This window comes from Canis lupus, chromosome 6 (genome assembly GCF_011100685.1).
Source record: "Canis lupus familiaris isolate Mischka breed German Shepherd chromosome 6, alternate assembly UU_Cfam_GSD_1.0, whole genome shotgun sequence".
NCBI classification, from domain to species: domain Eukaryota; kingdom Metazoa; phylum Chordata; class Mammalia; order Carnivora; family Canidae; genus Canis; species Canis lupus.
The window spans coordinates 23,057,867-23,074,096 of record NC_049227.1 but is presented as its reverse complement, the minus strand read 5'-3'; the positions used below and the strand labels follow the sequence as shown (position 1 = coordinate 23,074,096).

The 16,230-nt window shown below is 48.2% G+C and overlaps 1 protein-coding gene and 1 long non-coding RNA gene across 6 annotated transcripts in view; one reads left to right on the top strand and one right to left on the bottom strand.

Annotated features, from left to right (window-relative positions):
• HS3ST2 (heparan sulfate-glucosamine 3-sulfotransferase 2) overlaps positions 1–13,947 on the top strand; it is a 90,507-nt gene extending 76,560 nt beyond the window's left edge. The window contains exon 2 of the mRNA XM_038540049.1: positions 12,557–13,947. Within this exon, the coding sequence (XP_038395977.1) occupies positions 12,557–13,175 (619 nt within the window). The 3' untranslated portion in view covers positions 13,176–13,947. The remainder of the gene's footprint in view (positions 1–12,556) is intronic.
• Positions 1,958–16,230, bottom strand: part of LOC102153038 — a 46,481-nt gene continuing 32,208 nt past the window's right edge. The window contains exons 3-6 of one of the 5 annotated variants that reach the window (XR_005360808.1): positions 15,159–15,236; positions 12,752–13,046; positions 11,691–11,792; positions 1,958–3,315 (exon numbers count right to left, since the gene is read on the bottom strand). This is a non-coding gene — a long non-coding RNA (uncharacterized LOC102153038). Of the gene's footprint in view, positions 3,316–10,325; positions 11,584–11,690; positions 11,793–12,751; positions 13,047–15,158; positions 15,237–16,230 lie in introns of those variants that run through there. The other 4 variants (XR_005360810.1, XR_005360809.1, XR_005360812.1 and 1 more) reach the window with 4 other exon arrangements.

Genomic DNA, 16,230 nt, shown 5'->3' with positions numbered 1-16,230 from the left:
GGGAAGCTGCACGCTCCTGGGCTGGCTGGAGCTTACCAGTTGGATTACCAGTTGGATTAGATGCCAGATTGCTGGGGTTACCAGTTGGATTAGATGCCAGGTTGCTGGGGCAGCTGGCGGGTAGTGGGGTCATTAAGTGAAACACGAGGAGATAGATGGCAAGTTGAGGGAAAATAAATATGCATGGAGAAGAAGACCAAAAGATGTTCCCAAAGCCAAGAAAAAACACATTTCTCACGAAGTAGGGAGTGGGCGCCTCTGATGCCACGGGGAAGTGTGACAAGACCAGGATGGAACTGGGACTGCCATTTGGGGGTGTAGTCACAGAGCGACACCTCACAGGGTGAGGGGGGGTGGCACATGGGACAAGTGGAGGATGAATGTGAGGAGCCACCAAGCTTTATTTCAAGAACTTCGGGGAGAAAAGGAGAGCTCTAGGACTGTGGCAGGAGAGGGTGAAAGGACGGAGGATTCGCTTTTTAAAAATCAAAAAGACTTGAACTATTCACAGCATGGTGACTACAGTTAATAATATGGTATATTTGAAAGTTGCTAAGAGACTAGATCTTAGAAATTCTCATCAGGAGAAAAAAAAAAATGTGTCACTGTGTAGTGATGGATACTAACTAGACTTACCGTGGTGATTGTCCTGTAATATATGGGGACAGCCAGTCACGTTGCACACTTGAAACTAATGTTGTGTGTCAGTTAACAAACATCTCAATAAAAACTAAATAAGCAGAATTAGCTAATTCCCCTGAATTCAGTGAGCATCCACTGAGTGTTTCCTTTGTGCCAGTATCACCAGGACTCCTGTGAGACCTTGCTGCGCACACCGTGGTCCTGCACCCGCAGGTCAGCCTCCCTGCAGAGCTGGTCACACTGCAGAGTCTCAGGCCCCCTCCCTAGACTGAACCAATCGGAATCTGCGTTCCAGCAGGACACCCCACCCCCAGGAGTTTCAGATGCCCAGGAATGTGTGAAAAGCACTGATTTAAGGGGCCCACTCCCAGGGGAGAGGGGGAGGGTAGGCTAAAGTGTGGGGAAGGAGCCAAGCCCAGTCTGAGAAAGAGGGTGGGAATCCGCAGCTGGCCCCAGAAGTCGCCCTGTAGTGTCCCCATGGTCAGGCCACGCAGGCCACAGGTGGGGCCTGAGAAATGGAGGTCCAGTTCCCTGGAAACTTGCCGAGCTGTACACGCAGCAGCAAAAACCATTCATCCAACACCCACGGTCACCCTCCCCCCTTTCTCAAGAGCCAAGCTTCTTGAGAGGGGAGCTGAACATTGCCTTGTTTCCCCACCCACACCTCGGCTCCTCCAAACACGCTTCCTCCCCCTCACTCCACGAAACTGCTTCCATACAGGCCATCTTCTTCCCAAACTGTTATCAATGGAGACTTCTTAACATCGTTTTTTTTTTTTTTTTATTAGCTGGTTTTTTATAACTACGAGGAATACATAGTTAAGGGCAAAGAAAAAGCCACTGAGTGCAGAAAGGGAAAGGTGGGAATAAAGTCCCACTCTACACTACTGTCCATCCCTCTCCTGGGGCCTCCAGAGTCCTCTGCATTCAGCCGGTGGACGGACGTGACAGTGCTACGTAAGCACCTTGGCTGCAGGTTAACACTGCGCTTCTACTCACTGATGTGGCAAGAACCAGGCACGGCACCCCGCGTGGATGCGGTGGGTGCTGGAAGTGTGGTCGTTGGCTGGGCGGCTGCCCTCTACCAACAGCTCTACTCTGGAGGTGAGAGCAGGAGTCTGGTCAGGCCTCCCCATCTCTGCCCCAGAGGCTGCAACGAACACGCCTGCACACTGGTCATGTGCACATGGTCAAATAAATTTCCAGAAGTGGAATTGCTGGATTAAAGGGTGCATTTTAAGGGATCCCTGGGTGGCTCAGTGGTTGAGCACCTGCCTTCGGCCCAGGGCATGATCCTGGGGTCCCGGGATCGAGTCCCACATCGGGCTCCCTGCATGGAGCCTGCTTCTCCCTCTGTCTGTGTCTCTGCCTCTGTGTGTGTGTGTGTGTGTCTCATGAATAAATAAATAAAATCTTTAAATATAAATAAATAAAGGGTGCATTTTACATTTGGGGAGATCCTCTCTAATTGCCCTCCTGCTGCACCCATTGACACTCCTCCCGATATGGGAGAGTGCTTACTAGTTCAACACACCATTGCCAGCAATAACTGTTATCATTTTTTAAATGTATTTTTTCAACGTTTAAGGTGGATACTATCTCATCGTGGTTTTAATTTGCATTTCTATAACTTTGCGAGAGATGGAGTATCTTTTCATGTATTTCTTTTAATCCAAGCTCCTTTACTATTAACTCTTCTCAGGGCCTGTGTGCCTTTATTCTACTGGCTTGTTCTCTTTTTCTTACTAATTTTCAAGAACTTCGAAGCAACATATGTGAAGTCATCCTTTCGTTTCTCAGTCTCACATGCTGCAGATATGTTTCCAAGGGGTCATTTTCCCTCTATTCTATTTATGGTGGGCTTTTTTTTCCATCCCGGAGACTTCCATTTTTCACATAGCCTAACTTTTCAGTTTCTTCCTTCATGATTTTTGTCTCATGCTTAGAAAGGCTGTCCTCATGCCAAGATTAATTTTACATTCTCACGTTTTCTTCTAGTGTTAGAGTCACACTTGAGTCCAGATTCTGCATCTTGCTGTTGCTTTGGCGATGACGTGTGTTTTCAGTGCCCCAATTTCCTCTGCCAGCAAGCAGGAATAGTGAGGCTGGTGGCCTCCTGGAGTTCACGTGGAGACTGAGGGAGGCAGTTCTCCCATAGAACTGAGAACCTCGCAGCACCACCACCACCCCCCACTGGCCACTGTGCGACAGGCACTAGCTTATGTCCAGGGCATCGGTGACCCACATCTCTGTCAGCCCCGGCTACTATCACAACACTACCATGGCGGGGTGGCGGGGCTTCAACAACAGGCATTTACTTCTCTCGGCTCCAGAGGCTGGAAATCCAAAATCAGATTGCCGGTCAGGTTGGTTCCTGGTGAGAGCTCTCTTCCTGGTTTGCAGACAGCTTCTTGCTGGATCTTGCTGTGGTGGGGGAGATCAACTCTCTTGCTTTTATCCTTATAATAGCACTAAGCCCATTTGTGAGGACTTCACTCTCAAGACCTCATCACCTCCCACAGCCCCCTCCCCAAAGATGGTCGGTCACATGGAGTGCGGGGGTGGGCGGTGGTGCAGGTCGGGCTTCAAAGTATGAATTTGAGGGAGGATATAAACATTCAGCTCTCAGCAGACCACGGCTATGGCCGATGCATGCTGCACATTTGTTGCTTTCTTTTCAAAAAAAGATAGAGAACGTGATGATTTCATACACGCATACATCGTGAAATGATTACCACAGTCAAGTTAATTAACATACCCGTCACCTTATATAGTTACCATGTGCATGAGCGATGAGACTTAAGATCTACTCTCTTAGCAAATTTCAAGTATACAATGGAGTATTGTTAACTAGAGTCACCATGCTGTAATTAGATCCCTGGGACTTATTCATCTTAGAACTGGAAGCTTGTACCCTTTCACTAACATCTCCCTATTGCCCCCTCCCACCCGCCCCTAGCAGCCACTACCCTACTCTCCAGTTCTGTAAGTTCAACATAGGGATTCCACGTTTAAGTGAAATCGTATAGTATTTGTCTTTCTGTGTCTGGCTTATTTCTCTCAGCCATTAAAAAAAAAAAAAGAAACCCTGCCACCAGTGATAGCACGGATGAACCTGGGACACGTTATGCTCAGTGAAATAAACTATGTGCCCATTTCTGTGGTTAGCAGGGGTCTCTTTGATTCCAAATCCCATACTCCCCGCCAACCACTAGAGTAGTCCACTGCCCCCAAACATCTCTGTATGGATATCTCACCCAAGGAGGGTCCCTTTCTGGTCTCTGTCACACGGCAGGACCCAGGACAAATTCCATAATGCACAAGGTTGGGAAGAGAGAATAGTCAGGCTGTACTGGGTAAACTTGCACACCATGGGTTTCAGTAGAAGAGGCAGGCGTGGGGTTACTGTTTTCTGACATTGCCCCCAGGGACATGCCAGAGCCTGGACACACTGGGCTTATGCTCCAGGGGAGGGACTCTGCCCCTACATCTCCATCAGCTTCTTCTCTTATGGGGCAGGGGTGAGTGCAGCCCTGCCAGTTGGGGGACAACCACACCACTGGGACACCAGGCAGGCTGGGCTGGGCTGCCAGCTATTTACAAGTGTTATTTGGGAAAGCCAGCTGTCCAGCACCTTGATGACCTATGGGGGAAACTGGGTTTAGGCATTGCCCCTCTTGTCAGATGGAAGAAACCCCCAGCCCTTGTAGGAAGCTAGGTTCAGGTCCTGACCCTCACACTGGGAAATGAGGACACCCCCCACACACACTCCTGTTTCCACAAGGCTGTTAACTCCTTGAGGACAGAGGCTACACTCTGCTTATCTTTGTATCCCTGGCACACAGTAGGTGCTTCATGAATGCTTTTTTTAATGAATGAATACATGCGTGCCTACCAGACATAGGATAAGCATTGTTGATGTAGAGATGTAACAGTCATGATCCCTGCCTTCCATGACCTTACACTATGGGGCACCATGGAATCACAAGGGTAACAAATGCCTAAGTCCTCCAGGAAGGAGGAAAGAAGGGGAGCAGGGAGGGCTCCCTGGTGGAAGTGATGATGAGCTAAGAGCTGAAGTTTTGCCTTGACAGGCTACAGAGGGCTTCACCTAAAGGGCACAACATGTGAAAGATCCCTTAGCATGAAATACAGTCTTGTGGAGAGAACCCTGAATCGTCCAGTCTGGCCAGAGCCCGGGGTGGCTTCATCCTGTGAGCAATGAGAAATTGTTGATGGAGTTCAAGCTGGGACTTCATGTTTAGCTGCAGGGTCACGTAAGTGTAAGGATTCAGGGCTGTGGACCTGGAAGGAAGTGGTCCTCCTTTCTCCTCTCCACCAGATGAGGATAAACGGCCACAGGTGCTGCGCCTGCACTTGGCTCAGCATGCAGGGGGTTAGCAGGTTTCGTTTTAAGAACCAGTTTCTTGCAATAAAGCCTTTTTCCCCTCTCTTTTGCTCTTAATTATCCCTCCGGAGACTGCCAATGATTTTCAAGGAGCCTAGTTGCCCAGTTAGGAGCTAATAAATCACCAAAGTCCCCCCGGCAGCCAGGCCTTTCAGAACACATACATGGAGTGTATAGATTTAGTAGAAAATGAAATCTTCCAGAGAACCTTATTTATTGGTAATAATCAGAGGTGTGCTGGCTCTGTAAGTCCCCAGGGAGGCTCTGCTCAGCCAGGTTCCCATATGCTGGTGCACCTAAGATGTCCTTTGTGGGGACAGTGGGGGCCCAGGGAGTGGCCACTGCCCTACCAGGTAGGTAAAAAAATATCTTTTCCAGAGAGCCTCAAGCTGGCAAGAGCGTACTTAGATTTTCTTTTTTTTTTGGGGGGGGGGGGGTCCTCAGGAAGTCTGTGATTTTTCCCTCGGGAAGAAGAGAAGAGTAGAGACTTCTATGGCGCAGAAGAGGCACACAAATAGCTTCTTCCTCACTCTTCCCAGAGTAAATCCCTGACTTTGTTTTTCCCTTCAACACTACTAAGTGCCAGTCTGAGAACAGTGAACAAGACAGACACTAACCCTGTTCTCTTGGAACTTGGGAGTCTGTGGTTGGGGCCGGGGACGGTCAGAGACATGAACAGACAAATCAATCAGTATTAGACAGTAATGAGCATGATCACATTACTTATGAGAGTACATTTTATTAAGGCAGCTCCTCCCAAGCTTTTCTGATGGTAAGAATCATGGGGGAGCTTGTTAAAAATATAGGTGCCTGCCCTCCAGACCCACTCGATCTGAATGTACAGGGGAGGGGCCTGGGATTCCATTTCTCTGGTGGGCACCCCAGCTGATACTCATGAACAATTGTGTTAAAGGTTAAGTGGCTGAAGGAACATGCAGTCTGCAACAGGTTCCTGGCCCTGGGGACCCACTGGGATCAACTGAGGAGCTTTAAAATGTAGGAGTCCTGGCCCCACTTTCAGACTAACTAATTTAAATAGTGTCTGGTGTAGGGCCCGGCCATTGAACTATCCCCCAAAGCCCTGCAGATGGCCCCAGTGGGCAGCATGACTTTGCTCACCCCAACTCCCCTCCCCACCCCCATTCACACTGCAAAGTGACCACAGCCCAGTCCTCCCTCAACACCTCAGGAGCCTTGGGTGAAGGACAGCACGTAGGCAGCAAAACAGGGCACAAAATATGTTCCTTCTTATGTCTCATTTTGTTTTCTTATATGTGGAGGTTTGGTTGAAGCAGAGCTTGGGCGTCCCATCGCCTGAGCCCAAGTACCTGTAGCCGTGATAAAAATCTTAAAAATGGCACCATGTTCCCAACTCCCCAGGACTGTCTGCTGAAACCTTCTTCTGCCCCAGGCCAGAAAGCCGAGAAAAGGCTGGGCTTCCTGAACAAACACTGGTAACTTCTGAGGACTTAAGATAACCTCTCAGTAGGCACTTGCCTTTGACACAGGATCTTTGACCCATTTATTGAGCACCTGGGGTATACTGGGTATTGTGCTAGGAAGGCAAAAATGCACAAGAAACCTGCTCAAGTGGCTGACAATATGTTGATATAAGTGAATGCATATCTCATAAGTTCTGCATGATGGGATGAGGGTGCTGGTAATTGAATGCACCAGATGCCATGCAGTTACAAAAAAGGGTTCACAGACAGTGTGACTTTTGGCTTGGACTTGGAAAAATGAGTCAACGGTCTCCAGGCTGAGAGAGACAAGAAAGATGACCCAAAGTCTTAACAAAAACAAAAAACTCAGCAAGTTGCAAAACACATGACAGAGCAGGATGTGTCTGAGGAGTGGATTTTATATTCAGCATGACATGAGCATCGAGTTGCCAGGAAGTGGCAAGAGATTAATTCTGGAAAGGTAAGGCAGTGGCCTTGAGTACCAAGTCAGGGAATATGGGCTCTATTCAAAAGAATAGTTGATGGTTGACAAGATTGAATTTGCTTTAGAAAGATTTCCCTGGCAGACACAGGATGCAGAACAGACAAAGGGAGGAGAGAGTGGAAGCATGGAGATAAGAGAGAAATAGATGGTAAGAGTTCAAGGCTGTGCGAGCAGGCTGGGAGAGGAGGGGGCTGCTTGAGAACTTACTGGAAAGAAAGATGTTAGGTATGAGAAGGAGTCAAGAATGAGGGTTTCTGCTTTGTGAGTGGATTCATGGTGATATCATCTGCAAGAACAGGCAAAAGAGAGAAGGGAGTTTGGGAAAGGAAAATGGGGGGTCGGTTGTTGAGGTACAGTGTCCAGCCCACAGACAGTTGGGCATTCCAGTCTAGAGCATGGGCTCATTGGATCTGCAGTTAGACTGGTCAGTCAGCAGCTCCTTGGGGGCAGTTAAAGGCTGGGGGAGGAGTGAGGTCACCCGGGTAGATCATGTGGAATAGGGGAAGTGGGAGACTTGGGAAGACCCAGAATGGTTCCCTGCCCTGCCCTCATGGAGTTTGTAATCCAGTGGGGTGAGCAGAGCTTCCACATAGAGGAAGCCAGGTTGCAAAAGATAAGATTTGGATTCTCGGGATGCAAACAGCAGAAACCAATGCTCACCAACTTAAACTGGTAATACTTCATTGGAAGGACATGTGGGGACTCAGAGAACACAGAGGAAGGTGGAAGAACCAGGTGTCAGGAAGGACAAGAATGAAGACACCAGGACTCAGTCGGTTAAACACCCAACTCTTGAATTTGGCTCGGGTCGTGATCTCAGGGTCGTGGGATCTAGCCCCGCGGTGGGCTCCACTCTCAGCGGGGACTCTGCTAAAGATTCTCTTTCTCCGGGCAGCCTGGGTGGCTCAGCGGTTTAGCGCTGCCTTCAGCCCAGGGCGTGACCCTGGAGACCCGGGATCGAGTCCCACGTTGGGCTCCCTGCATGGAGCCTGCTTCTTCCTCTGCCTGTGTCTCTGCTGCTCTGTGTGTGTGTGTGTGTGTCTCTCATGAATAAATAAGTAAAATATTTAAAAAAAATTCTCTTTCTCCAAATGAGTGGGAAATATCAAGGAGGGAGACAGAACATGAGAGACTCCTAACTCTGGGAAATGAACTAGGGGTGGTAGAAGGGGAGGAAGGCGGGGGGTGGGGGTGACGGGCACTGAGGGGGGCACTTGATGGGATGAGCACTGGGTGTTATTCTATATGTTGGCAAATTGAACACCAATAAAAAATAAATTTTTAATTAAAAAAAATTTTCTTTCTCCCTCTGCCCCTCCCCCCACTTGCACATGCATGCACTTGCGTGCACGCGTGCTCTCTCTCTCTCAAATAAATACATCTAAAAAAAAAAAACAAAGAAAAGAAAAGAAAGGCTGAGAATGAAGACAGCCAAAGGGATTGGTAGGAGAGCGTAGTAAGGAGGCTCTTCAGGAGGCAGCCTGGCTGGGGGCCCCAGTCCAGCAGTTTCCAGTCTTTACGACACAGTTGGCACTGTCTTCACCTCAGCCACTCAGCCACCCCTTGGCCTGCCAAGATTTTATCCAAAGCGGGAGCGATAGTTCCTCAAAGAGAAATCTGGGGGCTGTGGCTAGATGTAGGGAAAATTGCTGCCGAGCAGGTTTACCATAACAGATGGGAGGTGAGTGAGTCCGGACCGGGGGTGTCAGACCATTCTTCCAGGAATTTTTTCAGAGCTACATGGTAAAGAAAGGAGGCCAAAGCCGAGAGTGAAGAGTTCAGCCATTAGCAGCTGGAAGCAGGTAAGCAAAATTTCAACGATGACATGAAGAGGGAAAATGAGCCTCAAGGGAAAATCCAGTGCCCCCAACACCTGCCTGTGTGCAGAGCAACAAGGTGTATATGGAGTCTCCTTGCACGTGATCATCACACAGGCCTCCAGAACTCTATCCTGATGATCTGATGGGGAACACATACGTAAGGGACGGAGAAAATGTGCAGTGCACAGGAGCCATTTGACTCCTGGCATGCTGACGTTTGTGCGAGGTTTCCAGTCTGGTGTGAGTGTCTTAGTATGTGTAACTTGGTTTTGCAGCTAATATGCCAGTTAGGAATTGGAAGGATGGGACTTCCCTTTCATGCACAGTGGGGGGAATGATGTGCCACCCTGGAAATCATTGGAACTGGTCAAAATTTTCCAAACTGGTAACAGAGAGATGTTCCTTGGTGCTTCTGGCAAAAGTATCTATCCTTACTCAGATAAGCTTGGGAATACCTTACCCACAACTTTCTCTCTTGGGTATTCTTTAATGTGTTAAAGGGGTAGTGCAGAAAATCTGCTTAGTAGCTTGTCAAGTCAACTTTTTGTTTTAGGGAAAACCTTTATATCAGTCACCCCCATAGAGTTTGAAAATCCTTAATTTTCAAGGCACTGTCACATCTATACAAAGTCATCTGCTCCTGTCCTTAAGGGTAACACCTAATTACAGTGTGTGCCAGAGTCATAATATAATATAGGCACATTTCTAAGAAAATCCAGCCAAAGAATTCTATTCATGTGTACTTGTGATTGCTAATAATGATATCCTATTTTTAAAAAAGAATTGGCCTACTCAGTATTAATAAATATTAAACTTTCAGGGGCACATGGGTGGCTCAGTCAGTTAAGCATCTACCTTCAGCTTGGGTCATGATCCCAGGGTTCTGGGATCAAGCCCCCAAGCTGGGCTCCCTGCTCAGCAGGGAGTCTACTTCTCCCTCTCCCTCTGCCCTTCTCCCCCTGCATGTGCTCACTCACTCTTTCTCAAATAACAAAATCTTAAAAAAACAAACTAAACTTTCAACTTGCAAGGGTCTGTGATAGACCTTGAGCCTGGAAGAAGCAAGATACCAGTTGTGTCAGCCTGTCAGGTACACTGTGAATTTGCAGGTTCCAAGGGATAATGTGCAGGTTTGCAGGAGAGGCACCCAGGGGAAGGGATCTGAGAGCACAGGGGGACAGATGAGCCCACTGTGTCCTCCAAGACCAGTGGGAGGGACCCAGGATGGGTGCAGGTAACAGACTAAAGGTGGAAGAGAGGAGAGTAGAAGAACTGATACATGGGGGGGGGGGAGAATGGGAGTAGAGATGGGGGCTCCTGGTGAGAATGTGGAGCACTTATTTTTTTTAATTTTTTTTTAAATTTTATTTATTTATGATAGGCACACAGTGAGAGAGAGAGAGAGGCAGAGACATAGGCAGAGGGAGAAGCAGGCTCCATGCACCAGGAGCCCTACGTGGGATTCGATCCCGGGTCTCCAGGATCACGCCCTGGGTCAAAGGCAGGCGCTAAACCACTGCGCCACCCAGGGATCCCTGTGGAGCACTTATTAGGAAGAACCATGTGGGGGGCCTAGAGAGACAAATACAAATAATTACTGAGCAGTGTTTGAGAGTTCCACTGAAACTAATATCAAGGATCTAGCTGTCGGTGTCTGTGGTTCTCTCCACTGCTGTTTGTCAGTCCAGGAGAGAATGGGAGAGGATGGAAGGTTGGAAGGACGCATTGCTAGAGAAGGAGAGAACACATACTGCAAGGAAATGGATGAGGAGGAGGATGCTCATGACCATGACCATGGTGCCACTGCAGTGGTTATTCATGGGTCCAGAGTAGGCATGGAGGAACGTGAAATCAAGAGATTCATAGATGAATTTGAAGATCAAGCATATAAGGGACTTGAGACTGTGTTAAATCGAGGTGGAAAGAAAGAAGGTTATAGTCTGTATTCGTTTCCTGGGGCTGCCATAAACAAGTGACCACTAACTGAGTGGCTTAGAGCCACCAGCTTCTTCTGGTGGTTGCCAGCAGTCCTTGGCATTTCTCGGTTTGTACATCTAACACGCCACGCTCTGCCTTCATCTTCACATTGTCTTCTCTGTCTCTTCTCCCCTGTTTGTCCCCTGTAAGGCTGCTGCTCATTGGATTAGGGCCCACCCGGATTTCATCTAGAGGTCCTCAACTAACTTACATCTGCAAAGACCCTTTTCCCAAGTAAGGTCATATTCACAGGTGCTGAGTGGACATATTTTTCAGAAAGGTCACCATTCGACCCACTCCACAGTCCCAGAGTGGAATTTCAGAGCGAGCTGTTTCAGAATTAGGGTAATTCCAAGGACAAGACCCAAAGTATGGCCATGAGGAGGAGAGCACATGATCATCACACTAAAGGAAAGAAAAAGGAAAGAGAAAGTGGAGATTTTGGGTAAAGAGCCGTGAAGCAGGGCTGTTGGATGCAGTGGATGATGGGAATGTGGAAAAAATGGGAATGTATGCTCCAGAGGAAGGTGAAGAGAATGTTTTGGGGATAGGGGAGTCACAGTGGGGAAACAATGACCTAGTAGGGGTTCTCAATGCTGCCTCCACATTGGAACCACCTGAGGAGATTTTTTAAAAAGTACCCACCCCATATATTTCTAATCAGTTGGTCTAGGATGGGCCCCAGACGTCTGCATTTTTTTTTAAATACCTTGGGTGGTCTAAAGTGCATAACAACCTTCAGAGAGAAGTAGCAACTGGGAGCCAAGGACTCTTCCCCTCCATCAAAGCCTGAAGGAGACACATCGAGGAAGGAGACTTCAGAGCTTCCCCACCATCATCCCTGAAAGTCTCAAGCAGAACCAGGAAATTAAAAAGGGAGCAAGAGGTTACATTACCTGGTTTCCAGCCTGGAGTTCTGTGCTATTTCAGGCTTATACTGAGGATGTATCTCAGATGTGTTCCAGCAGAAAACGACATCAGAACTCCTTTCTAAGACACTTGCAAATAAATAAATAAATGGATGAATGAATGAATAAATAAAATCACTTGCTATTCCTACAAAACAAGCCTTCCCTCTCCCCAGAAAAAGACTTTCTTAGTATGTTGGGAGAAATCTCTTTTGCCAGAAGAATGTTCGGTGGCTTCCTTTTGTATTTTTTTGGATATGTAGTAAACACATTAAAAATTTTAAGCAGGATAAAAAGTTATACAATAAAAGAAATTCTCATTTATCCCCGACCTCAACTGTGCCCCACCACACAACACCTCCCCAAAAGCAACCATTTTCATTGGTCTCTTGCCTATCCTTCCTCAAGTGAATATGGTGTATCTTGTCTTTTCTCATTTAACGCTGTATCTTCGAAATCATTCCCTTTGTGTACACACAGATATACCAGTTTCTATTCATTGGCTATTCCATCGTTTATTTAACCCTTACTGATGAACATTTAGGTTGTTTCCTCTCTTAAAGCAAACTCGTTAAAGATTTTTTTTAAACAACTACCACGAGTTGAAGTGGGTTCCTCACTGGAGATCTAATGCAGGGTAGTGATTATGTCGACAATACGATACTATAAAAAGTCAAGCTTGTCGGAAGCCTAGTTCCCAAAGTAGGTTCCTCACCCGGTGAATTCAGGTGGAGCTCAGATGTCACCGAGGAGAGAGGGGGCTCTGCTAGGGAGCTGGGTATAGGGAAATGGTCTCCCTGGCCCACCCCCCACCCCCGGACCCTGTCTGATGATGTGCTGCTTCTATCCTACAGGAGCCTGATGCCACGGACGCTCGAGAGCCAGATCACCCTGGAGAAGACACCCAGCTATTTCGTCACTCAGGAGGCCCCTCGACGCATCTTCAACATGTCCCGAGACACCAAGCTGATTGTGGTCGTGCGGAACCCTGTGACCCGAGCCATCTCGGATTACACACAGACGCTCTCCAAGAAGCCGGACATCCCCACCTTCGAGGGCCTCTCCTTCCGCAACCGCACGCTGGGCCAGGTGGACGTGTCGTGGAACGCCATCCGCATCGGCATGTACGCGCTGCACCTGGAGAGCTGGCTGCAGTACTTCCCTCTGGCTCAGATCCACTTTGTCAGTGGTGAGCGGCTCATCACCGACCCGGCAGGCGAGATGGGCCGGGTCCAGGACTTTCTGGGCATCAAGAGGTTCATCACAGACAAGCACTTCTATTTCAACAAGACCAAAGGATTCCCTTGCTTGAGAAAAACAGAATCGAGCCTCCTGCCTCGGTGCCTGGGCAAATCGAAAGGCAGAACTCATGTACAGATTGATCCTGAAGTGATAGACCAGCTCCGGGAATTTTATAGACCTTATAATATTAAATTTTATGAAACTGTTGGACAGGACTTCAGGTGGGAGTGAGCTACCAAGCTGCAAGGGCTCTTCTGCTTGTCTCTTCCATGAGGTTTGCCCCTAGAATCTGTGATCCTCTTGCCCCAGCAAACCAAACCTAGGCTCCAGCCCCCTTTCCCATCTCGGGTTCCATCATCCTGGCACTAGGAAGCCCAGCTAAGGCCATGAGACCAGGGGGGTCCCTGCCACTAGCTCTTCCCAGTCTGTCTAGGCTAAGTTGACCTGCTTCTGGCATGTCCAGTCAATTCTGAATTATTTCCTTTCAGCCCATAAGAGGCCTTGGGAAATTGCTTTAAGAAGAGCGGATCTTCTGATTATGCTAGATATTATAAGTGGTGATGGTTCTGTTGCTGTGAACACAGCAGTCTGTCCCTGTCACTGTCCACCCAGGAGTGGACTTGCTAATTCCTAGTGGCATGTACCTCCCCTCTGAGCTTCACCCTCCCTAGCCACCCTGGGCGGTAGGATAGGAGACCATCCTCTTCCTCCTGACCTTAGCAGCTCATCGAGACATTGCAGAGCCAGAAGCACCCCTGGCCGCGCCTGGGAGACAAACCCTTTGATGATGAAATAAACCAGAGATTTCAAAGCCTGGGGTCTCAACTCTGCTTGAAGGGTAACTGTCTTTGAAAACCACTTTGTGACCCTCCCTGCTCCCTATGGACAAAAGCACATTAATTCTGCTGTTACGGGTACTTTCCTCACGCGAGCTTTCATGTTCAGCATGCAAAGGAATCATGCTTGTCCATGTGAAATAAATATGGCTCTCTCGTGTCCTTAATGCTGGGCTCTTCTCTATAAGCTGGGCCTGGAGCATGGCTCATTCATCCAGCTCCTCCTATGCAAGATGGGGGTTAGTGCTGAAGATGGTCTGGGAGGACAGTGAGGGGTGGGCGTGGTCTCGGGAGGGCAGTGAGGGATGAGTGTGGTCCGGGAGGGCAGTCAGGGGTAGGTCTAGTCTTAGGAGGGCAGTGAGGGATGCAAAAACCACATAGGCAAGAAGCAAGGAGGTGAAGATGGGGAAAAGAGGTTCTTGCTGGCAGAGGCTGCTGCAGAAACATCATTTAGAGATCTGTGGGGACACTGAAACGGAAGTCTGACTGTGACAGCTCTCTGCTTAAGCTATATCTGAAGTGGCAAACTAAAAGCCTAGGGACTGCTAGGACGTCAGATGTTTATGCTTGGCCAGCATGATGTTTTGAAGTAATTCCCAACATTTAAAACTTGGGAGTGTTCATATAAAAATATGGATTTCCATTTATTAATGGGAACTTGGCTACCCTGAGCCTGCGTTCTAGCATGGCAATAATCAGTTGCCACCTTTGGATGAAGCCTGTGCTCCTGGGTCTTCCAGTCCCCACCTGGCCCACCTCACTGATTGACATCATCTGCCTGGCCCCTGTTGGCATGTGAGTTCACGACGCTGCTTTGGGTGCATGTACTCTGACCTCAGAATAAAGACCAAATCCTCCAGCAAGACAACCTCTACTACAGTTTCTGGGATCTTCCCTTCCCTCATCCTCTGTTCCAGCCTCACAGAACTATGTGCCTTTTCTTAACTGTTTTAAGTTCCTACTGCCTTTGCCTGGAATGCTTCCCCTCCCTACCCTCTGTCCCCACCCCATGTCTCCAGCTAATGGAAGCTTCCATATGACTTCACTCAAGCGTCACCTGCTTGATACTTGTGAAGCCATCCCCAGTCAAGCTGAGTTATCTGCTCACTCTTCTTTATTCACCCAGTAGTTTGCACACAGCTCAATTACAGTTTTTCTCATGCTAGATTAGCATTATTTGTATGTCCATTTCACCGTAGACCATGGCTCCTTGAAGATCAAGATTGTATCTTGCTAACATACAATAGGCACAGCAAATGTTTGACAGGTCAGTGTGTGAGTGAGTGGATGGATGTTGGATGCCTGGGAGCATGGACAGGAATATTCCAAAGAACTGCACTTCTAGGTCAAGATTCCCAGAAAGCTCTAGAGTACTCACAGCTAAGTTGAAAAGGATCGCCGAAACTCCAGGGGCCACTTGGTCTTTGTCTGCTCTGTCAGGTATGGTGCAAAGTTCCTGAAAATGAGAGTCTGACTTAGAAGACTGAAGGATGCAAAAGCCTAAGACATTAGTTCTGTGTCGTGGCCTATCTTCCGGTCCCAAGCATCTTACAGGAGATCAGGTGACTGAGACCATGGTACTGAGAAGCCAGTTCTGGAAGTCTACTCCCTCTGTGCTTCCCCTTAGAGAAGTGACATGGAGGCCAGTGGGAGCTGTCACCATGGAGAAGTTGGGGCCCTGGATATCCAGGGACCAGAAGAAGGGTGGGTTGGATGTATGTGGACATTAATGAATCATCCTGATACATCCCCCATCCAAAAGTGGTGTCCTGTGCTCCTGGGCCACATGGTGGCCAAAGCTGTATCCAAAGAGAGACAGACTTACATTAGGGACACAAAACACCCAAGAAAGAGTAAGATTTGCTTGTTTCTCCCGACTGGGGGAATCCAGTCAAAGTTGACAAGAATTCAGAATTTTGTGTGTCCCAGTACAGCTTTATTCCTCCCCATTACAAGCATTCCCAGGCCTCCCAGACTAACTGTGCTCTAAGTACTAATGCACAGATCAGAGTCTATTATAATTAGCATATCAATCATTGTATGCAAATGAAAGAGGCTAAAGTAACTCAAAAATCCCAGTTTAAATGAGTAAAATCTGGTGTACATGAATCTGCTCAGCAAACTCTGGTTTTTAATCCAGTGCAAATGTATCCAGGGTGCTCCAGGGCAAACTTGCACAAGTTCCAAATTAGTACAGTTTAAATAGATGAAGTTTGTTCAATCTGAGACCAAAAAGGCTCCTCTGGGGGGAGGGGTGCCTGTGTGTGTGTGTGGGGGGGTGGGGGTTCTAACAGTCCAGGGTGAATGGCAAGTCCACAGTCTGCCAGGCTCCTTGCATTCTAGTGTTCACGATTCACCCCATATCTGCATCCCTACTCAGCAGAAAGGGAGCCTAGAAATCCATGAAGACCCTCCCAAAAGAGAACAGAGCCTGCTGACACAGAGCTTGC